This window comes from Arachis hypogaea, chromosome 10, assembly GCF_003086295.3.
Source record: "Arachis hypogaea cultivar Tifrunner chromosome 10, arahy.Tifrunner.gnm2.J5K5, whole genome shotgun sequence".
Classification (NCBI taxonomy): domain Eukaryota; kingdom Viridiplantae; phylum Streptophyta; class Magnoliopsida; order Fabales; family Fabaceae; genus Arachis; species Arachis hypogaea.
This window is the reverse complement of record NC_092045.1, coordinates 30843426-30867765: the sequence shown is the minus strand read 5'-3', so window position 1 is coordinate 30867765 and position 24340 is coordinate 30843426. Positions and strand designations below refer to the sequence as shown.

General features: G+C 34.3%; 2 protein-coding genes across 3 annotated transcripts; one reads left to right on the top strand and one right to left on the bottom strand.

The window, feature by feature from the left end:
* Positions 1 to 8654: 8654 nt before the first annotated feature.
* On the bottom strand, positions 8655 to 12396 carry LOC112718220 (methyl jasmonate esterase 1). The gene is made up of 3 exons (XM_025770073.2): positions 11839 to 12396; positions 10284 to 10415; positions 8655 to 9033 (listed from the first exon to the last, which is right to left on the bottom strand). The coding sequence occupies exons 1-3, from the start codon at positions 12310 to 12312 to the stop codon at positions 8749 to 8751; spliced, it is 891 nt and encodes a 296-aa protein (XP_025625858.1). The 5' UTR covers positions 12313 to 12396; the 3' UTR covers positions 8655 to 8748.
* Positions 12397 to 18885: 6489 nt separating this feature from the next.
* LOC112715511 (uncharacterized) lies at positions 18886 to 23784 on the top strand. Of its 2 annotated transcripts, XR_003812010.2 has the most exons (6): positions 18886 to 19107; positions 20869 to 21235; positions 21347 to 21585; positions 21664 to 21879; positions 22015 to 22101; positions 22652 to 23784. XR_003812010.2 is itself a non-coding variant. In XM_025767286.3 (5 exons), exons 2-5 carry the CDS (start codon positions 21163 to 21165, stop codon positions 22045 to 22047), a joined length of 561 nt encoding a protein of 186 aa, XP_025623071.1. In that variant the 5' UTR covers positions 18886 to 19107; positions 20869 to 21162; the 3' UTR covers positions 22048 to 22263. The 2 variants fall into 2 exon arrangements, 1 of the variants encoding a protein (XP_025623071.1); XM_025767286.3 differs by lacking the exon at positions 22652 to 23784 and having other exon boundaries at positions 22015 to 22263.
* Positions 23785 to 24340: the final 556 nt, after the last annotated feature.

The window sequence follows — 24340 nt, the reverse complement described above, 5'->3', positions numbered from 1 at the left end:
TCTGAATGGAGCATCATAGGTATTTTCTATGATGGTCTCTCTGAACTGTCCAAGATGTCTTTGGATAGCTCTTCTGGAGGATCTCTTCATCTGAAGAAGACGCCTACTGAAGCTCAAGAACTGATTGAAATGGTTGCAAATAACCAATTCATGTACACTTCTGAAAGAAATCCTGTGAACAATGGGACTAGTCAGAAGAAAGGAGTTCTTGAGATTGACACTCTGAATGCCATTTTGGCTCAGAATAAAATATTGACCCAACAAGTCAATATGATTTCTCAAAGTCTGTCTGGAATGCAAAATGCACCAAGCAGTACTAAGGAAGCTTCATCTGAGGAAGAAGCTTATGATCCTGAGAACCCTTCAATGGAAGAGGTGAATTACATGGGAGAATCCTATGGAAACACCTACAATCCTTCATAGAGGAATCATCCAAATCTTTCATGGAAGGATCAATAGAGACCTCAACAAGGTTTCAATAACAATAATGGTAGAAGAAACAGGTTTAGCAATAGCAAGCCTTTTCCATCATCTTCTCAGCAACAGACAGAGAGTTCTAAGCAGAATAACTCTGACTTAGCAACCATGGTCTCTGATCTGATCAAAACCACTCAAAGTTTCATGACTGAAACAAGATCCTCCATTAGAAATTTGGAGGCACAAGTGGGTCAGCTGAGCAAGAAAATTACTGAACTCCCTCCTAGTACTCTCCCAAGCAATACAGAAGAAAATCCAAAAGGAGAATGCAAGGCCATCAACATGGCCGAATTTTGGGAAGGGGAAGAGGCAGTGAACGCCACTGAGGAAGGCCTCACTGGATGTCCACTGACCTCCAATGAGTTCCCCAATGAGGAACCATGGGAATCTGAGGCTCAAAATGAGACCATAGAGATTCCATTGGACTTACTTCTGTCATTCATGAGCTCTGATGAGTATTCTTCCTCTGAAGAGGATGAGTATGTCACTGAAGAGCAAGTTGCTAAATACCTTGGAGCAATCATGAAGCTGAATGACAAGTTATTTGGAAATGAGACTTGGGAGGATGAACCTCCTTTGCTCACCAAAGAACTGGATGACTTGTCTAGGCAGAAACTGCCTCAAAAGAGACAGGATCCTGGGAAGTTTTCAATACCTTGTACCATCGGCACCATGACCTTCAAGAAGGCCTTGTGTGACTTAGGGTCAAGTGTAAACCTCATGCCTCTCTCTGTAATGGAGAAGTTAGGGATCTCTGAGGTACAAGCTGCAAGAATCTCACTAGAGATGGCAGACAACTCAAGAAAACAAGCCCATGGACTTGTAGAGGATGTTCTGGTTAAAGTTGAAGACCATTACATCCCTACTGATTTCATAGTCCTAGAGACTGGGAAGTGCATGGATGAATCCATCATCCTTGGCAGACCCTTCCTAGCCACTGCAAAGGCTGTGATTGATGTTGATAGAGGAGAGTTGATCATTCAAGTGAATGAAGAATCCTTGGTGTTTAAGGCCCAAGGATACCCCTCTATCATCATGGAGAGGAAGCATGAAGAGCTTCTCTCAAAACAGAGCCAAACAGAGCCCCCATAGTCAAACTCTAAGTTTGGTGTTGGGAGGCCACAACCAAACTCTAAGTTTGGTGTTGAACCCCCACATTCAAACTCTAAGTTTGGTGTTGGGAGGTCCCAACATAGCTCTGAGCATTTCTGAGGCTCCATGAGAGCTCACTGTCAAGCTACTGACATTAAAGAAGCGCTTGTTGGGAGGCAACCCAATGTTTTATAATTAACTATTTTCTTTTGTTATTTTATGTTTTTTGTAGGTTGATGATCATGAGAAGTCACAAAATTAACGAAAAAAGCAAAAACAGAGTGAAAAACAGGAAGAAAAACAGCACACCCTGAAGGACGCACCCACCGGCGTTTAAACGCCAGTGAGGTTAGCTGTTGGGCGTTTAACGCCCAGTCTGGCACCATTCTGGGCGTTTAACGCCAGAAAGGGGCACCAGACTGGCGTTAAACGCCAGAAATGGGCAAGAAGCTGGCGTTAAACGCCAGAAATGGGCACCAGCCCGGCGTTTAACGCCAGAAATGGCTAAAAACGTGATTTTGCTTGCCATTTGGTGCAGGGATGACTTTTCCTTGACACCTCAGGATCTGTGGACCCCACAGGATCCCCACCTACCCTACCACCCTCTCTCTCTTCTTCACCCACTCACCAATCACCTCAACACCTCTTCCCCAAAAACCCTTCACCTATCAAATCCCATCTTTCTCTTCACCACTCACATCCATCCTTCATAAAATCCCACCTACCTCACCATTCAAATTCAAACCACTTTCCCACCCAAACCCACCCTCAAACGGCCGAACCCTCCCATCCCCCTCTCCTATATAAACCCTCCTTCACTCCTTCATTTTCACACAACATACACACCACTTCTCCCCTTCTTGGCCGAAAACAAAAGCCATTCCCTTTCCCCTCACTTCTTCTTCTTCTACTCTCTTTTTTCTTCTTTTGCTCGAGGACGAGCAAACATTTTAAGTTTGGTGTGGTAAAAGCATTGCTTTTTGTTTTTCCATAACCATTTATGGAATCCAAGGCCGGAGAAACCTCTAGAAAGAGGAAAGGGAAGGCAAAAGCTTCCACCTCCGAGTCATGGGAGATGGAAAGATTCATCTCAAGGGTGCATCAAGACCACTTCTATGAAGTTGTGGCCTTGAAAAAGGTGATCCCCGAGGTCCCTTTTTCACTCAAAAAGGGTGAATATCCGGAGATCCGACATGAGATCCGAAGAAGAGGTTGGGAAGTTCTTACCAACCCCATTCAACAAGTCGAAATCTTGATGGTTCAAGAGTTCTATGCCAATGCATGGATCACCAAGAACCATGATCAAAGTGTGAACCCAGATCCAAAGAATTATCTTACTATGGTTCGGGGGAAATACTTGGACTTTAGTCCGGAAAGTGTGAGGTTGGCGTTCAACTTGCCCATGATGCAAGGAGATGAACATCCTTACACTAGAAGGGTCAACTTTGATCAAAGGTTGGACCAAGTCCTCACAATCATATGTGAAGAGGGCGCCCAATGGAAGAGAGATTCAAGAGGGAAGCCGGTTCAATTGAGAAGGCATGACCTCAAGCCCGTGGCTAGAGGATGGTTAGAGTTTATACAACGCTCAATCATTCCCACTAGCAACCGGTCCGAAGTTACCATAGACCGGGCTATCATGATCCATAGCATCATGATTGGAGAAGAAATAGAAGTTCATGAGGTTATAGCCCAAGAACTCTATAAGGTGGCGACAAGTCCTCTACCTTGGCAAGGTTAGCCTTTCCTCATCTCATTTGTCACCTCTGTTATTCAGTTGGAGTTGACATAGAGGGAGACACCCCTATTGATGAGGACAAGCCCATCACTAAGAAGAGGATGGAGCACACAAGAGATCCCACTCATCATGAGATCCCTGAGATTCCTCAAGGGATGCACTTTCCTCCACAAAACTATTGGGAGCAATTAAACACCTCCCTAGGAGAATTAAGTTCCAACATGGGACAACTAAGGGTGGAGCACCAAGAACACTCCATCATCCTCCATGAAATTAGAGAAGATCAAAGAATCATGAGAGAGGAGCAACAAAGACAAGGAAGAGACATTGAGGAGCTCAAGCACTCCATAGGATCTTCAAGAGGAAGGAAGAGCCGCCATCACTAAGGTGGACCCGTTCCTTGATTTCCTTGTTCTTTATTCTTCTGTTTTTCAAATTTTAGTGCTCATGTTTATCTATGTTTGTGTCTTGTGATCATTAGTGTCTTAGTGTCTATGCCTTAAAGTTATGAATGTCCTATGAATCCATCACCTTTCTTGAATAAAAACGTGCTTAAATTGAAAAGGAAAGAATTGCATGAATTTTGAGTTTTATAACAGTTTAATTATTTTGATGTGGTGGCAATATTTTTGTTTTCTGAATGTATGCTTAAACAGTGCATATGTATCTTGAATTTGTGGTTCATGAATGTTGGCTCTTGAAAGAATGATGAAAAAGGAGACATGTTATTGAGGATCTGAAAAATCATTAAAATGATTCTTGAAGCAAGAAAAAGCATTACTATTCAAAAAAAAAACGAAAAAAAAAAAAGAAAAAGAGAAAGAAAAGAAAGAAAAATAAAGTTGTGATCCAAGGCAATAAGAGTGTGCTTAAGAACCCTGGACACCTCTAATTGGGGACTCTAGCAAAGCTGAGTCACAATCTGAAAAGGTTCACCCAATTATGTGTCTGTGGCATGTATGTATCCGGTGGTAATACTGGAAGACAGAGTGCTTTGGGCCACGGCCAAGACTCAATAAGTAGCTATGTTCAAGAATCATCATACCTTACTAGGAGAATCATTAACACTATCTGGATTCTAAGTTCCTAAAGAAGCCAATCATTTTGAATTTCAAAGGATAGAGTGAGATGCCAAAACTGTTCAGAGGCAAAAAGCTAAAAGCCCCGCTCATCTAATTAATACTGATCTTCATAGATGTTTTTGGAATTCATTGCATATTCTCTTCTTTTTATCTTATTTGATTTTCAGTTGCTTGAGGACAAGCAACAATTTAAGTTTGGTGTTGTGATGAGCGGATAATTTGTACGCTTTTTGGCATTGTTTTTAGTATGTTTTTAGTATGATCTAGTTAGTTTTTAGTATATTTTTATTATTTTTTAGTTAAAATTCACTTTTCTGGACTTTACTATGAGTTTGTGTGTTTTTCTATGATTTCAGGTATTTTCTGGCTGAAATTGAGAGACCTGAGCAAAAATCTGATTCAGAGACTAAAAAGGACTGCAGATGCTGTTGGATTCTGACCTCCCTGCACTCGAAGTGGATTTTCTGGAGCTATAGAAGCCCAATTGGCGCGCTCTTAACGGCATTGGAAAGTAGACATCCTGGGCTTTCCAGCAATATATGATAGTCCATACTTTGCCCAAGATTTGATGGCCCAAACCGGCGTTCAAAGTCACCCTCAGAAATCCCAGCGTTAAACGCTGGAACTGGCACCAAAATGGGAGTTAAACGCCCAAACTGGCATAAAAGCTGGCGTTTAACTCCAAGAGAGGTCTCTGCACGAAAATGCTTCATTGCTCAGCCCAAGCACACACCAAGTGGGCCCGGAAGTGGATTTTTATGTCATTTACTCATTTCTGTAAACCTTAGGCTACTAGTTTTCTATAAGTAGGACCTTTTACTATTGTATTGAGACATCAAGGGGTAGCTATCTTCATTTTATGCTATCTTAGATCATTGGGAGGCTGGCCATTCGGCCATGCCTAGACCTTGTTCTTATGTATTTTCAACGGTGGAGTTTCTACACACCATAGATTAAGGTGTGGAGCTCTGCTGTACCTCGAGTATTAATGCAATTACTATTGTTCTTCCATTCAATTCCGCTTGTTCTTGTTCTAAGATATCACTTGTTCTTCAACTTGATGAATGTGATGATCCGTGACACTCATCATCATTCTCACCTATGAACGTGTGACTGACAACCACCTCCGTTCTACCTTAGATTGGGTGAATATCTCTTGGATTCTTTAACCGGAATCTTCGTGGTATAGGCTAGAACTGATGGCGGCATTCAAGAGAATCCGGAAGGTCTAACCTTGTCTGTGGTATTCTGAGTAGGATTCAATCATTGAATGACTGTGACGTGCTTCAAACTCCTAGCAGACGGGGCGTTAGTGACAGACGCAAAAGAATCGATGGATTCTATTCCGGCCTGACCGAGAACCGACAGATGATTATCCATGCTGTGACAGAGCATAGGCGACGTAATCACTGAGAGGATGGGAGGTAGCCACTAACAACGGTGAAACCCTACATAAGCTTGCCATAGAAAGGAGTAAGAAGGATTGGATGAAGACAGTAGGAAAGCAGAGAGACGGAAGGGAAGGCATCTTCATGCGCTTGTCTGAAGTTCCTACCAATGAATTACATAAGTACCTCTATCTTTATCTTATTGTTTATTTTCGTTCATCATCATATCATTTGAGTTTTCCTGACTAAGATTTACAAGATGACCATAGCTTGCTTCATACTAACAATCTCCGTGGGATCGACCCTTACTCGCGTAAGGTTTATTACTTGGACGACCCAGTGCACTTGCTGGTTAGTTGTGCGAAGTTGTGTAATGCCATGGTACTGAGCTACCAAGTTCTTGGGGCTCATGACCGGGGATTATAAGAGTTGTGAAAAGTATTATTCACAATTTCGCGCACCAGTATGATGTTCTCATAGACCATAAAGCAAGGCAAAATAAATAATAAATAAGAGAAGAATAGTAACATTGCCATAGATAAGTCAAAAAGGATAGATCTAAATAAAATAGAGATCTTAAACAATATCGTACATCATACAAAAGGAATTTTGGATAAAGGAAGGATCTTTAAATGCAATCATAATCATAAATTAAAAAGGATAAAAGAAGAACAATCATGATGATACTTGTCATTGTACTTTTCTTTACTTTTTTTCTTGTAGCTTTTATGGAAGGTATTGAGGTCAAACCGGTATAAATGGTGGGAGTCCTCTTCCCTTACCGAAGGTTCTTATCCCAAACATTTTGGCGATCACCTTCCCTTACCGAAGGATCATATCAATCGATCACCTTCCCTTACCGAAGGATCATATCGATATCTTGTCTTTAGGAGTCACCTTCCCTCACCAAAGGATCATTCCCTCAGTTTAATTTACAATCAAGGTTATTTAGAAATGCACAAGAAGGGAGTCATGTCAACAAATTATTATATAAAATTGATGGGATAGTCCCCTTCCCTTACCGAAGGTTCTTATCCCAAAGGTTTGTCGATCACCTTCCCTTACCGAAGGATCATCTCGATTCGATCACCTTCCCTTACCGAAGGATCATCTCGATTATCTTGTCTTTGGGGGTCACCTTCCCTTACTGAAAGATCATTCCCTCAGTTCTTTAATGCACATAAGATTGTTATTATAATGCATAATGGGTAAGGAGAAAAGAAACATTATATCATGACGTGCAATGCTAACATATATATTCAAAAACATTTAAGATATGATATATAAAAATTATCACAAAACCCCCTACCTCGAGTGAAGTTCCAATAGGTATTCCGATGCAAATAGATACGATTTGTTAGTGAAGAGAGACTTGTTTCATGGCTAGACTTTGTGTATACTAGAATGTTTTGTATAGAAAAAGGGAATAGAATGAGAAAGGAATGATCAAATAGCTCTCAGGTATGTGCATACTAGGAGGCATTGAAATCTTCAATCTGAATCGTCACTTTGTGAGTCCTATAACGTTTTCTATGTTTAGAATCTGGAAATAGCTATTAGAGACAAATTTATAAAGAATTGAATTATCTTTAAAACGAATCTTAAACAAAGTCAATCGGATTACCACAGCTTGAGATATTCCTGAAATACTGTTAGTATATTAGGCTGGCTGATAAGAGCGCGATTTTCTACTATGAACTTGTAACCGATTTATCTACCTAATTTAATTTGAATTTGATTTTATACTGAACTTAAGGAATAGAGCTAGTATTTTTATCTTTTCATATAACAAAATATCATTCAAATTTAATAAATATAGAATTAGTTATGACTATGTTTTAAAATGTTGGTTACTGTCGGTTAGAGATTTACTACCACTAATGCTTTCATATGTTTAAATTTTAAATTCAAATCTTAAATCATTATCATTTTAATTAATTAATTAGTTATTAAAAAATGACTTGATTCAAAAAGTTGGGATGTTACACTTTCTTCCAGCAGTTTCATCTACGCCTTCTTCCGGTAGTTTCGTCTGCATTCTGGTTCAGCAGTTCAATCTACATTCTGTTTTTGCAGTTTCATCTGCACTTTTATTGTGCTCCACGCACCCTCTTTTTTTTATCACGCTATACGCGCCTCTAAAGAGCACTCTTATTGCGCCATACGCGCCCTCTAAAGATCAATCTTATTGCACTCTACGTGCTTATTTTTTCTTTTTTTTTTTTGAAAATTGCTCCTCAAACACAGCATCTCCTTTATATTTTTGCCGCCGGTAGCTCAAGTTCCATCGCACACATTTTTTGAAAATCGCTGCTCAAGCACACCATCTCCTTTTATATTTTTGCTGGCAGCTCAAGCTCCGCCGCACGCATCTTCCTCCGCGTCACCACGTCAGACACTCAACAATTTCATCAAAACTTATCTAAGCTGTGAATTATTGATATCTTCCATCCACCAGCTTGCAGGGACGTATTAAACTATTCTTCTACCTTAGCCCATGAGAACAATAAAAAAATCTTGTGACCCACAAATTCAGCCCAACAGAATACATAAATTCATTACACTTTTAGTCTTTATTATCTTATCTTATCTTTTCTTTATCTTATCTTTATTTGTTCTTATCTTTCATAAGACAATGCTATATATATATATATATATATATATATATATATATATATATATATATATATATATATATATATATATATATATATTTAGTTTTATCTTCATAGTTTACAATACAAAATTCAATCATTCAACAATCAATTAAATTTCTTCATCTTTTCTTTTCTTTTCCTATTTTTAGTTTTATCAAAATGGTCTTAAAGGAAGCTAAAGTTTTGAAGATCTTGTTAAATACCATAATAACAAGGCATGGATTTTAATTTATTGTTACATGACTGATGTAATGTATAGCAAGGATAGGAGTATTGTATTGTATTACTTGTATAGAACATAATTATATATTGAGTCAATCATAATTAGCAGCAATGGATTGTAGTTGCAGGTAAAGATCTTTCGGTTTGGACATCATGACCATGTGATCTGATCCAGCAATCTCAACCACGCGATTTGGAGGATTGTCTTTAATTATCCGTCGTTGAAGATTTGGAGTGATCAAAACATCTTTCTCTGACACAACATAAACACGACTTACAGAACCGTATTTTGCATGTGATAGAGTTAGCACCTTTGTTACATCTTCGTTGCTGAATAATCTAAATGCTCTCATCAACGTTGTTGCTAGATTCCAATCCTGTCATAGAAAAATGAATTGAAGTAGTTGATCATCGCTTCATTTTAGATTTCAGTTAAGGCAGATTAGCAAACATATTCAAAAAATGATAAACTGGTAACAATTTATCAAAAATTCAGTGGGATAGAAGAATCTTTGCTGGAATCTTTGTTGGATTCAATGTACGTAGTTTCGTTACTAAAAGCTTTAGCTCTAGAAAGTAAAAGAATCTTTGTTGGAAGACTCACAATGCCTTATTCTTTAGAAAGTTGTATTTCATATTTGTATAAATTTTTAAAAAATACATTCAATTATCAAAAATATTTTTAATTTTATTTCAATAAATAAATATAAGTATTTTAATTTATTAAGTATATTTTAATAAAAATTTAAAATATTGACTATAAATGTAATAGTAATAAATGCATTTATACATAAATTTAATAACTATAATTAATACATTATTTGTATATCATTTATTATTAGGTGCATTTGGCCTGGTTTTAACCATTTAAATTAGGAAAAATATAAGTAACTAATGACATTCTTGAACAATGTGTGAATAATGTGAATTAATAGGGTTAAAAGAGTAAATTTAATGAGTAGCATTAAATTAGGGTGTAATGTAATTATATTTGATTGGTAGTTGTTCATGTTGTTCAAGATAATCATTGTTCCCCTAACACTTCCCAATAAATTAATCCAATGAATATAAATGCATTCTCACATTCTTATATAAAAATCTCGTTCATATATAGTGCAAATAATATTTTTTATTATATATTTTCTAATAGTAAAAAAATCTAGTATCTACTTGTGAGACTCTCATCCATGCCCTAGATCAGGTATTCAAATAGAAGAGATATGAAATGAACCCTTTTTGTCCAAGACGAACTCATTTTCCTTCAAACTATGCCAATCTAAAGTCATCCACATGATTCACCAATTGTCAATGGTTTCCTTACAAATGGTTGCCTAATAAGTTAGATTTTTCGTGGCTTCAAGAAAAATAAAACCAGTAGCTATAAGGAGCTACAAACTAAGTATTGCAATCTTAATAATCATTTGTGCAAACCTTAATTGGCGTTATATCTCTTCAGTCTGCTTTCTTCTTGAAAAGATGTTGGAAACAAAATGACATTGGACTAGAAATACTTTGATCTCATATTATAAAAAATTATTTATCTTAAAAATTTATATTAATAAAAAATAATAAATAAATAATTATATATTTAACAAATAATGAGAGAGTTTAAAGTTTGGTAAGTAACCTGTTTCGGACTGTGTTGATACAATCGAGATGCAAGGTAGTGTGGTCCAAAAATGAATGTTGTGGCCGATTTATTAGGTCCCTTATTATAAGTGAAACGATTGTCTTGAACAGGTTCTAATTCGCTAATTACCTTAAAAAAAACATCACAAGTATCAATTGTCAAAAAAAAAAAAAGAAACAAAAAAATCAAATTATGAAGACCAAAATATGTAAGTAAATGTTTATTTTTCTCATAATTTTTGTTCAAACTCTGTTCCTAATTTTTTTTCGTCGTGTTTTTTTCTCTAATGTTGTGTATATGTGTTCTACTTTGCTCTTTTAGTCATAAATTAGTTACTAAATTATCTATTTGTATAAAATATATACTAAAATATAAAATATATATTTAAAATGAGTTAAAACGTATATATACTTATACAAAAATATATAATAACTGATTTAAAAAATCATTTTTGAACATAACAATTTTTAATTTTATACCCCTCCATTGTTAAATCACTATCTTCATTTGTTTCTCTCTCTCCACATGAATGATCCTTTTTGGGGAGTGAAGGGAAGTAATTTCAGTTGAAGGCATAATAACACGAAAATTGAATGTTAGGAGCGTAAATAGAATAAATTAAATAAAAAAATTAAAGACAAATATGAGATTTAGAACAAATATTAGGAATAAAACAGTGGTTTATCCTGTCTATATATTTTAGGTGGAGTTTAAAGTTTGAACATAGAATTTGCATTTTTTTTTTCACATTTTTAAAATAAAAACAAAATGCATATTTAGGCATTATATTTTGGGTAAAAGATTTAACATTTGTGTCTTTTTTATTTAGAATAAAATCCTAATATACAAATTACCAAGCTTTTAAAATTATTGTTTTTTCAACTAACTTTTTGGATTAAATTAGTTGTTGTAACTGTAATATTTTTAGTCTATGGCTACAGTTATTTTTTTGTTATGATTTTTAGTCATGGTTAAAAACTGTGACCTAAAAGAATATCTATAGTCATAATTAAAAAAAATGATTTAAAAAGATCTATTATTATGATTTTTGGAGGTGATCTAAAGAAATTTGTGGCCACGATTTTAAAAAATGACTATAAAAAGATTTATGGTCACAATTTTTAAAAAAGAATAACTTAAAAGAATTTATATTCACTATTTTTAGAAAGTAACTTAAAAATATCTATGATCACAATTTTGAAGCATGACTTAAAATAATCTATGGTCATGATTTATCAAATTTTATCACAAGAAAAAAAGTTTTAAGAGCCAAAAATTTTAATTTATATTGGCCAACATTTTTAAACAACTAGTCAACACTTTTGGTGGAATAAAACCGTATTCTATAATTTTAACCTATACTTTTAAATATTATTGATTAATTGTTAGCCAAAAATAATAAATTATGCTGATCCTATAACATTACCAGTTTCATAGCAATGTCAACCCGTTTTGATCGGCCGCTGTTAGCCATACTTTCTAACATCTATAACTTCTTTTGACGTAGTTTACTTGAACAATAAAGAAAAAGAAGAGTGTAGCTTAGCTTTACCATTTGATAGACGGGGGAAACGTTGAGTGGACTCGGCATGAAAGCAGTGATAAAAACAGCCACAGAAATCTTGTGAGGAAAATGCTCCATGGCATAGGATATGGCAAAGCCACCAAAGCTATGACCAACAAGAACTACTCTTTGACCTTCATCCACTGATGAAGCCATGAACTTAGTCAGAGGTTCAAAGTACTCAGAAATTGATTTAAGCTCCGAAGCATTCTTTTGGTTGACCCCTGAAACTGCCAAGTCTAAGGCAGTCACATTGTGACCCCGTGATTTGAGAAGTGTAATAACCTTGTACCATGACCATGCTCCGTGGCATGATCCATGCACTAGAACAAAGTGATGCTTTTTATTTTTTGATGACTCCGATGATGATGATCCTGATGATTTGCTTGTGAAAGACAATAGGATAATCAATAACAAGATAAAAACTCGTGTTTGGGGATGCTGCTTCTTTACTTGTTCCATTATTTCAATTTCTTTGCCTTGGGAGATTGAACACAAATTGTTATTAATTTATAAAAAATATTTTCAGTGGTTATTGTTTCATTGTTTGCCTACAAAGGGGTCTTTTAAGAAGCAATGAGATTATTCTATTTTTCTTTTTTAAAAATGTTACCTATATATTAAAATTAATCATGATATATTTATATAAATATATGTATTTTAATTTTTTTATATATATTTTATATTTTAATGTATATTCTATATTAGTTTGGTTGGTTTTTAATATAAACTTAGTATGTTTTTGTTTTCAAACAATGGAACATGGCGACGTGTTAATACCGTTAAATTTTCTTTTTCTTAAGTTTGAAAGATTCAATTAATATTCTTGTTCAAACACACCTATATATATAGATGGAGGAGTGTCACAATAGATTATGTTAATGGAAAAGTTTAGGGGTGTCGTACGGGACACTCCATCTCCCCAAAAAGACATGGGTTCAATTGGTCTTATTTTTAGTGAGATATAATTTATTAAAAAGGTTTTTTAAACATATTATTATATTTGATAAATTAAAAGATTATGTATTTATATTTTACATTTTAAAAATCAATGAAGCTTTTAAAAATACTTATGAAAATATCTTAAAAATTAATTTGTAATTTTTAATACCTAAATTTGTTCATCTATCTATCTTTGGTGTTTAATCAAATTATATAACTTTATTTTTATTTATTTAGTACATAATAAAAAAAATAACAAAAAATTTAGATCAGTTGTTTTAATATAAAAAATTATATAGAAAAAAAAAAGAGCAAGGCAACAATTATAGTGATTCACCACAAGCCTGAAAGGCAATAAAGAGGATAACATCACAACCACTATATTATTATTTAGTCTATTTTATTTTTTTTTATAAAAAAAATCTTTTTTCTTTTAACAATAAAATTCTAAGTGTGTGTTTTTACCATATATTTTGTTTTTGAAATATCAACAAAAAATAAAATACAATATAATATTTTACTAACAAAAAATAAAAATATTATTCTAAGTATTTTTCTTATATTTATATCTGTTAAAATTATTTTAAATTTCACATAAATTTTACCAAATATACAAATCAAGATATTAGTTTGTTTCCTTTGTTGGGAATCTAGCCGTTCTATCTTCTTATTATTATTCGCCTTTTGGACATGGGTCTTATTTGTTTGAATTGTATTAAAAAAACGTATTTTTTTTTCCGTTTGGTTAAGTTAAAAATAAAAAAAAGAAATAAAGGTTTTTTTGTCAAGAATTTTTTGTAAATGGATGAATAAATGGTGAAATGCTGGAAAATAGATGCATGGCGTATTATACACAAATATAGAGCTACTATTATCAGAAACTACAAAATGTAATCTGCGTTTTTGGTGGGACGAAGACCAAGAAAGTGAAGCATGCTGCAAAATGCAGTCTGCAATTGACAGGACAGGACAACTACTTTTCGAAACGTGTCCATTGTCCCCTGCATACAGACACACTACAACAGATGCAGGGGATGCCTGCGGCAAACTTCTTGCAGTGTCACCAAACAGCAACAACTCAGGGTGGATTGCTACGATCCCTTCCCAAATTAGCCTTGACGCCAAATCGCTCTGATTTTGTGTCGAACCCACCAAACCCGCTGCTAACGCCAAACCATCTAGTGATGATATAATCCAAATTCGCCTCAGAATACCCAAAATCAAGAATCCGAGGAACCCACCAAAGGAGAATGCATAGCGCGCAAAACTCTTACCTGCTCTACTGTGCCCCACTCTGTCACCGTGGAGTCTCGTGGCTACCGATCCACCCTTCTCCCCCTGCCGTCGACCCTTCCCAGAATCAGATCCGTAGCTTAGATTCTTCATTACGCGAACACATAAGGGGCAGAGGCACGAAACACATCTCCCCTCGCCCATCCTTGCCGCCGTTCTCCTTCGGACACCAGTACCAGCCACATCGTGCTTCCCGTTGCTGGTGGATCCATCATCGACCAGCTTCGTGGTTTACATTACTGGTATGTACAAAATCCCTCTTTGTTAGTAAGGTTCTAACTTGTTCTTCGTTTGTTATCTCTGTCTCGCATATGCATTTTTCTGTTTTATTTTTTTCCAAAATTAAATGGGATTTGAAAGGGTAGATCAAAGGTTTGGGGGGTACTTTTTCAAAAATTTTTCCTGAAAATATGTCATAGAAATAAATTAGAAGTGACAACTACTTTTCATGTAGTAAAACCTACCACCTAAATTTTGAAGTGTGTAAGTTAATGAATTTGATAAACCCTCAAACTAGAAGCAGATAATTTGTATCAATTACATCTAGAATCATAGTCCAAAATAATGAATCCTATTATCAAATATCAATGAAATAAAAGACTTGTTTGAATTTGAATACTATAACTATCCAAAGCTCTCAGTCTTTTCCTCTTACTCATAAGAGATGTAATAAGAATTTGGAATGCTGATAAATGACAAAGCAGTACAAATTTGCATTATGAGTTGGACATGTAAAAGTTTGTCTCATGGTGGTGGTGGCTAATACTGACAATGCCAGATTACATGAATTTTAAGACTGGAATGGCTAGATGAGCAATAGCTTCATATGTAATGGAATGGTCAAGTTTAGACCAATAAGAAACACAAGCTGGTTGCCAAATATGCCGATCAAGATTCAAGAAGCAAGAATTCTATATATATTAATATAACAAAATTTATTCATTATATAAACTGAAATTAGTAAATGAAGAAGCTCACCAAAGTAATCCAAGCAAGAAGGATGACATGAGTAGGTGCTTAGTAACGGGCGGTCGTGCCTGCCTATAGACAACACGGTAAGGTGAGGATACCACATATTACAAATGAAGTGAAGATAAAGTTTGAGTTCTAAAATTTGATATGTGTAGGACTGTTATATTTGCAAAGAAATCAAGAATTATATCATTTCTAGAATAGTACACTTTTTAGATTATTACTCTTGTTTCTCAATTCCTGTTATCTCATTATTATTTGTCTCATCCCAATACACTTACCAATTACTCATATATCTACAAACAACACAACTCCTGCTATTATTCACAATCGAAAGGCCTAAACTACCAAATGAAGTCAATGTTAAGAGTAAAGAAAAATGCTGAAACAACAAAGTTGCAATATTGGCCCAGTTAAAAATATTTTCTTTATCCCCTTGTCCTTTATCCCTTAAATATTTTCTTCTATCCTCTAACTTTGTAGAAGTATTTTCTGTTAAGATGTGTGCAGACATATAATTTTGATGGATTTTGTAGATTTTTTAACAAGATGTTTATATATAGCAGCTTCTTGTAATCATTGAAAATAAGAATACACACTCTTTATTTCATTAGTCTTATCCTTTTTCTTTAAACAATCATATACAGTATGAATTCATCAATAAGAAGAAAAGCATATAGTTAGTTAGCCCCTTTATAATATAACTATATGCCGAGTTTAAAGCTTGCATTTTAGTTAGCATATAGTTAGTTAGTTCTTTTATAAGATACCAATATATATAGATACAGCTCTATTAGAATTTTTTAAATATATGAAGAGCATTAAGATTGTGTTTTCAGTTAACTTACTAAATCAACAAGCTTTTTTTTTCATGGTTATATTCCATTTCAAACCGATATTTTTGTCTGTTTCTTTGGAGTTGATTCTTTTTGGTTTTGAAAAAGACGAAATTTGGATAGTATAATCAAGGGAAAGATGCAGACAAGACTATTGGATAAAAGATGGAGTTTAGTTTTTATCCTGACAATTATGGATATTAGGTTTTCTTAGTGAAATTTATGAATGGCAAGTAAGCATATCTGCTGAACAAGCCTAACCGTGGATCACTGGAATCTCTATCTGAATATTTTTTGCTGCATCTTCATAATGGTAAAATACGAGATATACTTCTAGTCTTAGGCATTTTTTGGACGAACTAATTATTTAATCGTCTCTCATGCTAATAAGGCCATGCTTGTGCCAATGTGGAAATTTTATATATATATATATATATATATATATATATATATATATATATATATATATATTGTGCCAACTTGTCATGTTTACCAAAGTATCTAATTCCGCATTTTGTATAAAAAGGTCCAAACTGTTGAAGAACAAGTCAGAGCTTTTGTTGAGCACAAACTAGGCGAACTTATCAGAGCATTACTGTTGGGTTTTTCGACAATAATACAAGGTTGACATGGTACATTTGATGCTGTTAGTTCATCACAGAATCGGAATCAGCTATGAAATTTTATTTTGCCTATATGTATTACACTGTTGAGGACCGAAGAGAACACTTGAAATCCCTCCTGCGTGAGTGCAAGAAAGAGGACGCAGGTACTTGATTACTTGAAAATTACACCATTTTCTGCCTCTGCCTGATACTTCTTGATTCATCTGATAATAAATTGGCTTTAGGATTTGCACTTTCTAGGTTATACTATAACTTGGTTCGCTTATTGGGAATGAATAGAAATCTTAGCAATATGTGTTTGCATCATGTCAATGACCAACTCTCCTAAGTCTTATTCTTGGCAATATTGCGTTATTATACATGTACTTATATTTTTTTGGCTGGTGATTATTCTTATCCAACAGAACTTTTTATGCTGTTAATAAGTGATTCTTCCTGGTTTATGGTTGTCTATTTTATTTAGATTTTCATTTTCATTAATTAGCCTTCTTTTTCCACCTTCCTTTTTTCTTGATGAGCATACATGGAACCTAAAAGTATATAGTATGAGCTTGTTTAATTTGTGTCCGTGGTAGGATTCAACAAAATTTTATTTGTCATAACTTATTTTCTTCGGATGATTCCGTAACATACAACTAGCTTAAGGGTTTGTAGATTTGGAGTTCTGACATACCGGTCAGGCTCTTCTGCTCCTTCAATTACACCAATAACATTTTGAATTGATTCAACAATTCCCCTGCCCCTGAACATGTTCAGATTTTCCTATATACTGTCTTCCTAGCTCTTGGATTTCCAATTGTTCTGATGATCACTTTGTTCTGATTTAGGCCCGATGCAAGAACAATTGTTCTGGATTTTGCATCCTGAGAGAAATTCATTTTCATAGAAAGAGGACTTACTAAACTCTGGGAACGTAAGTCCAACAATCCTTGTAGAATGTAGAAGACTGACCATGTTCTCAGTAAAATGTGTAATCTTATTCAATTCGTTTTGTGACGCTGTAACTTTCAAGACTATCTCAAGAGAATATTCAAGAGGAAACAGATGAGATAGGGGAGATAGTTCAAGACTCACTGTAAGAAGAAGTCGTGCCCAGCAACAGTTCTGATGAGGTTGTTTCGACCGGTCACAAGGCTTCCATGAGAAATTATGACCTCAATAAAACACCAGACGAGAACAAGAGATTTTGATTCATTTCTAGTTTGTTCTCTTGAGATGGTGTTTTGTCAAATAATGTTACTCATTATTTGTTTGCCTGAAGGCCTGTTATGTTTTAGTTGTTATTTCTAGACGTTTTTATGTTTTGCATAAAATTTTATTTGTATTCATTTCAAACACAATTCAATGCATTTTATATATAAGCATTTATTGATTTTTAAATAATTTCAAGTCTTATTTTTCTGTAATCTTTCAAAAGCTTCTCAAGTAGACATTCTACCGCTATCTTGAAGATTTCCTCCTCTTTAGAACAAATACTATCTAGATTTCTCATTGCATTTCTATTATTAGATGAAGATAAAAAATGTCATGTACTAATTTAGTTTGTTCTTTTCAAATGTCTATGAAAACAAGCCTTTTTTTATCAAGGCTGTGAACATGTAATTTAGATTATGATAAGGATTTCATGATCACCTGTTTAAAAAATATATTTAAAGAGTATTATTCAAAAATATTTAACTAACGTTATAATTTCTTTTTTACATTTTTATTACTTTGACCATATTAAAAATTTGTAGCTTAGTAGAGCCAGCTATTCAAAGATAACTTTTCAAAATTTGTAGCAGTTATATTTGGTAAATCAAAATAGAAGTGAGTTTTAATAAGTACAAGATATAAAAGGTATCTTTGGAAATTGTTTTAAATATTTAAAATAATTAGAAAAATTATCATTTATGCCCACAAATTTTACATATTTAAAATTGTTTTGACAACAAATACAAGGTGTCGAAATTCATTTTTGAATTCACTTCCAATATTCAATTAAATAAATCAAATGAATTTTCCGAATTTACTTCCAATATTCAATTAAATAAATCAAATAAGCAAGTTAAGGTATCATCCCGCATTATTTCCAAATATGCTTAAAAGAATTAAAAAAGTATAATAAAAATTAAGGCAAATTATTTTAGTATGTACTAAGTTTTTTATTCTATAATTTTTAATAATTTGGTAGAATATATAATATTGTAGTTTTACTATTTTTTTAGGATGAGATTAGTTAACAAAAAAGTTATATATTCTTGTGTTTTTGTAATTATGAAAACCGTGAATTAGTAGTATTATATTATCAGTTTAATCCACATAAGGAAGATGATATTTTTCTATTTCTCAAGGCCCACACCACCATCAAACCTTGAAGAGGTAAAACTAACTAAATAAATAATTAAACTTCCTCACTGCTCTCCAGTCGCTCGTACATCCCCACTCTTCCCTAGCTGAATCCTTATTTTCGCTAAACATATTGTCTTGCCGTGGAAAGTCGTATTCTCCTTCTCAGTTCTAAACATCGTAGTCGGTATTGTTGCGGCCTTGGCTCCCTCACGGTCGTCAGTCAACTACTCTTCCACACGATCGTTGTGCTCGTTGAGGTAACAAGTTCCAATCTTCATGTTAATTGTTATCTTCCTCATATTGCTTCAGTTTCTTATGTTGTGACCTATCGATTTAGTTGAATGGGTGCACTATATATCAATGCTATTATGAAGAAATCACATTACTTGACATCCCTTGGTCATAGGTTCCATTTAATTGAGATGCTGACCCTTTCTAATCGCATGCAATCTTTCTTTTGTTCTTAATTTTTATCAACTTATCTTTAAATCCAATTCTATATGAGTATGAACAATCACAAATAAGATATAATGGGTTTGGGGGGGTTGTATGTTCATATCTTCAATATAACTAGAAAAAAGGGTTAAAGAATATGGCCACTGATTTATTGATTTAATTTCTAATTTAAGTTTTCACAAAGGATAATGATGGATATTAACTTTAGGCATAGTTTCTTAATTAAAAATATCTGAAATCGTCACACCTGTTAGAAATATGAATATTGATAATGGTAATTAATAATCTAATGGTGTAGATGTTGCTCATGCAAATAGAGAATTAGAGAATATCATAATTCTCTTTATTGGTTTTCTCCTATGTATACACATTGCCTTTGGCTTTTGTCCTTTTTAATTCATATGTAGTTGGATCATTTGGTTAAGCTCAGTCATTTTATAGGAGAATAATACTTAACTACTTCACAAATGCAAGTTGGAAGAACTAATTAATCACGTGAGATTATTAATGAGTGACATGAAGTTTAGCCCTTTAGAAGATTAATGCTAAGTAAAATACTTCGTACCGAAGTATTGATTTTTTAATTTATGAACCTCTCTAACTAATTAGGTAGGCAAATTCACCTCACATTTAATGATAACCCTTTAATTAAGGAGTTATGTCTGTCATCGTGTCTAAGTAGCTAGTTTTGTGCTTCTTTAATTCTGTTATGATTATTAATGTCTCCTTTTAGGCAATATGAGACGGTTAATGATCAAGAGACATGCATATAGAATGCTTAAAGCTAGATATCACAATCTAATTAAAAATCAGAAGGAAAAAAAGAAAAGAAATATTTTCATTACATAACTAATGGAAAACATTGCATAATATTTGATGGGTTTGGGGATTGCATGTTCATATCTTCATTGTAACTAGAAAAAAAGATTTAAAAATATGGCCTCTGATCTACTGAATTAATTTCTGATTTATTTTTTCACAAAATTAATGATAGCTGTTAACTTTAATCATATTTTTTTAATTAAAAATATCTGAAATAAATACACCTGTGATAAATAGGAATATTAGCAATGGTAATTAATAATCTAATTTTAGTAGATGCTGCTCATGCAAATAGAGAATTAGGAAAACTAGTAATTTATTTATGCTCCGGCAACTAAGTTTCATTGTTGCCATAGAATGTCCTATCTCTTTATTAGTTTCCTCGTCTATTAACACGTTTTCCTTTGGAATTTGTTTTTTCTAATTTATATGTAGTTGGATCATTTGGAAAAAGAGATTCTATTTATATAATTAATATATGTACGTATATATAATGGTATTTACTATCTTGTTACATAGTTACAATGTAAGTAATGCTATTAACCTAAGACGTGATGGTTCTTTTAACAGCCTGTAAATGTAGATAATTTTAATTAATATCCACTGTTTAAGTATGGGAATTCAATATGACATAGAAGGTGAAAGAGAATCAACAGTTATTTGTTAGTTAATTATTCTATTCTTCCATGATAAATTAATATTTTTTGGTATGCTATTTGTTTTTATACTACGATTTTAAGATGTCTAGGAAGGCTCGCTATACGAAAGGCACAAGGGTGGAGCCACCACGTCAGTAGCCTCCAGCTGTACCTCCTACGTCTTTACCATCCGGTGACGGTGACTGGCTCATCCCCCCGCCCCCTAGTAATGGTGGTGTCTCCGCAGCGGCTCCTCTCCAACCCTTTCGTTCGCCCCGGAGCGAACCAAGACCTGAGCCATAGACTGCTAACGGTTCACAAGAGACAGAACCGTGCAATGAAGACATCGACCCGGAAGGGAACGAGGTAGATTCGTTTGACGAACACATTGACAGGATGTTTGCTGCTTCTGATGCTGAAAAGCGCAAAGGACGAAAGACTACTGAGTTTTGGGATGTTGATCTCATTGGTAACAAGTGTTGAACCATACAATTTTTTAATTGATTAGCTAATGATATTGTTATGTTCTCACATGTTGGCCACATTGGACACATAAATAAGTTTTTATTTTTATTTATAGATTCTGATGGAATAGTCAAGCAAGCTAAAATGAGTGTGAGGGAGGCTATGGAGTGGTCTCTTAATGGTAGCAAGATCATACTCAGGTTCAATGAGAAACCGCAAGTAGTCGGAGATGGAGATGGCCTGTTGAGTGGTATTCTAGAAGTGTTGGGTTCTGATTACAGCAAATTTTCTATCTGTGAAAAGAGTTGGACAAAGATGCAGGGCAAAGACAGGGTTTATGTTGATTGCATAAAGGTAATGACTTTCGGCATTTTTTAATCATATCAAACCTTTCAACTTACAATTACTTATAGCTGGACATTGTCGTCGCAGGAGATGTTCTACTTTCAGGAAGATAGCGGTGGTAGAATTAAGAAAACATTTTTGCAACAAATGGGGAGGTCCTGGAAGGATACAAGGGGGAGGCTGTATGACTCATATTACAAACTAACAAGGACTCTTGAGCAGAATCTTGAGAAGCGCCCGGAGGGAATTCCTAGAGAGCATTGGAGGTGGTTCATTGATTATCATAATGATCCTGCAACAAAGGTACCGCATTTTTTAAGTAGCCCTCGTCTTTAATCCAACTAGGTTCCAGATAAACGTATATAGTAACAACTAATCTTCAGTCCTAAAGATTACTTTATTGAATTCAAGCTTACTGTTGATTTTTAATATGTGAAGTGCAAGCAAAACGCGCTGAATCGAACGGAGTAACTTTACACGCACACTGGCGGTTCTAAAAGCTTGACTAGGCCAAGGGAAGAAGAGGTAATATAGATTTGATATCAAGTATACGTGCCTATCATTGTCTCAAATAATTCTCTTTTTGTAGGCAAATCATTCTTTAGTTTTAACTTGTAAGGTATTGACAAGTGATACTGATTTCCAAAGAAGTAATGCTGAAGCTATTAAAATAATTTTACTATTTAAGTTTAATCAATTACTCAATCCTTGAAGAATAAATGGAGCAATCATTAGATACCTTATCGATTAAGGCAAAATAAATTAGTTAGCATTTAGTTTTGATTTATTTATAGAGTAAAACAACAAAGAATTATTAAAAAAATTTAAAGTAGTGAAATTCATGGTATAAATTGTATTATCACGGTCACAAAAACAAGGGAGGAGAGTTGGTAGGGGAGAAATATGGATCCTAAAGCACAAACGACTTGATAGCAGCTATATACACGAAGAAGCTCAAAGGATTGGTGTAAGTACACACAATCATTTATGTTGTAACATGTTGTGTTTAGTTATTAAAATGTCTTGAGTATGCTATATTCCTAGTGTGATTGTGTAATTTTATTTATGCTTGTAGAAAAAAATATCTGAGATTGAGCAGCTGGATAAATCTATAAGAATATTGTCAGAAAATGATTCCCTTGCCCAAGCTCTTGGTAAAGAGCACTCGGGTAGAGTGCGTGGCATAGGTTTCGGGCCGATACTAAGTCAACTCTTCTGTCCGAGTTTACAGCCACTGGTGGATAGAGTTCAAGTAGAAGAGGCCCAAAGGATGCTGTGTGAACTACAAGCGGAGGTGACGAACGAAAAATTGAAAAGGAAAGCAATGAAGGATGAATTAGCAGCAGCGAAAACAAAGAGGCAGACAATAAAGAGTGTGCTGAGTTATCTGGCCCAACAGCAAGGTGGGGAGCTACCACTAGGGGTGGAAAAAGGCCAGGCGGCCTGCCAGGGGTTTGCAGCCTGGCCTATGTTTGGTTTGGCCTGGCCTGGCCTGTTATAAAATAGGTACAGACCCAAGCTCTTTTAAAAGCCTTAATACATTAATAGGCCAGGCCCAGGCTTACTAATTAGCCTTATAGGCCTGGCAAGCCTGCCTTGGCCTATTAAAATATAATTAAATATATAAATAATTATTTATTATTAATAAAATTATGAGATATTTTAAATTTATTATATTTTATTATAAATATTTTTGTATATTTTAAACATGTTAGAAGTTTAAAGTTTTTTATAAATATTAAATATATGACATATTATATATAACAATTTTTATTAAAAAATAACTTTTTAAATAATATTTTTATTTTTGTAAAAAAAATTATCAGGCCTTTTAACAGGCTTCAGGCCAGGCCAGGCTGAATAACAGGCCAGGCCTAGTACTTTATAAAGAGCCTATAACAGGCTGCAGGCCAGGCTCAGGCCAATCAACTGTATGACAGGCCAGGCCTGTTAAGAGCAAAGCCTGGCCTGGCCTGGCCTGTTTTCACCCCTAGCTACCACCAGACAACACTACACGGATGAATTCTTTGGATGGACATGGCGGAAAATATAAATTAGGATATATGTGATAGTTTGTTTTTCAGTATATGTTTTGTTTATGTTAACGATGCAGCATTAATTATTAGCCAAGTACTTTACCTTTTTGGGTGACTATTGAAATACTTTATTGATATTAAAATAAACATGTTAGTTTGTTTTGCAATTAAATATGTATGAGTTTTTTTTATAGTACATAATTTTAGAGAAAAAAAGTATAAGATTCTTTAAATAAAAAATTAATAAAATATAATAAAAAAGATAAAAAAATTAATAAAATTAAATAAGGATAGGATTCTTTAAATAAAAAAATCTCCAGGTTTGTAAAATAAATTAAAATATTATATTATATAAAAAAATCCTAGGAATAGCGGCGGTTTAAAACCGCAGCAAATAAAGTCCATAAGAAACGCTGCAACAAATATCAGCGGTTCAAAACCGCCGCAAATAAATTTCATAAAAAACGTTGGTGCAAATTGCGGTGGTTGAGGATTGTCGCAAACACGCGAGAGAAATCACTCTTGAATAATATAGCGGCGGTTATAAATTGTCGCTAAACTGATAGATGAAAAATACCTGATTTGCAGCGGTTATGCCAACGGTCGTTGGAAACCGCCGCAAAATGTGATCCCCCGCACCTTTATGCGCTGCGGATACTGTTTCGCTGGCAAGCTGTTTAGCGGTGGTTTTAAACCGCCGCAATTCGGCAATTGAACCGCTGCAATCC

Excerpts from the sequence above, each read along its gene's own strand:
- LOC112718220 (XM_025770073.2), bottom strand. The coding sequence starts at position 12,312 with ATGGAACAAGTAAAGAAGCAGCATCCCCAAACACGAGTTTTTATCTTG. Across the intron at positions 10,416-11,838 it reads TTTCCCCCGTCTATCAAATG|GTAATTAGCGAATTAGAACC; the intron begins GTAAAGCTAAGC and ends GTTTTTTTTAAG. Across the intron at positions 9,034-10,283 it reads ATCAACACAGTCCGAAACAG|GATTGGAATCTAGCAACAAC; the intron begins GTTACTTACCAA and ends TTTCTATGACAG.
- LOC112715511 (XM_025767286.3), top strand. The coding sequence starts at position 21,163 with ATGTTTGCTGCTTCTGATGCTGAAAAGCGCAAAGGACGAAAGACTACT. Across the intron at positions 21,236-21,346 it reads TTGGGATGTTGATCTCATTG|ATTCTGATGGAATAGTCAAG; the intron begins GTAACAAGTGTT and ends TTTTATTTATAG. Across the intron at positions 21,586-21,663 it reads TTTATGTTGATTGCATAAAG|GAGATGTTCTACTTTCAGGA; the intron begins GTAATGACTTTC and ends TTGTCGTCGCAG.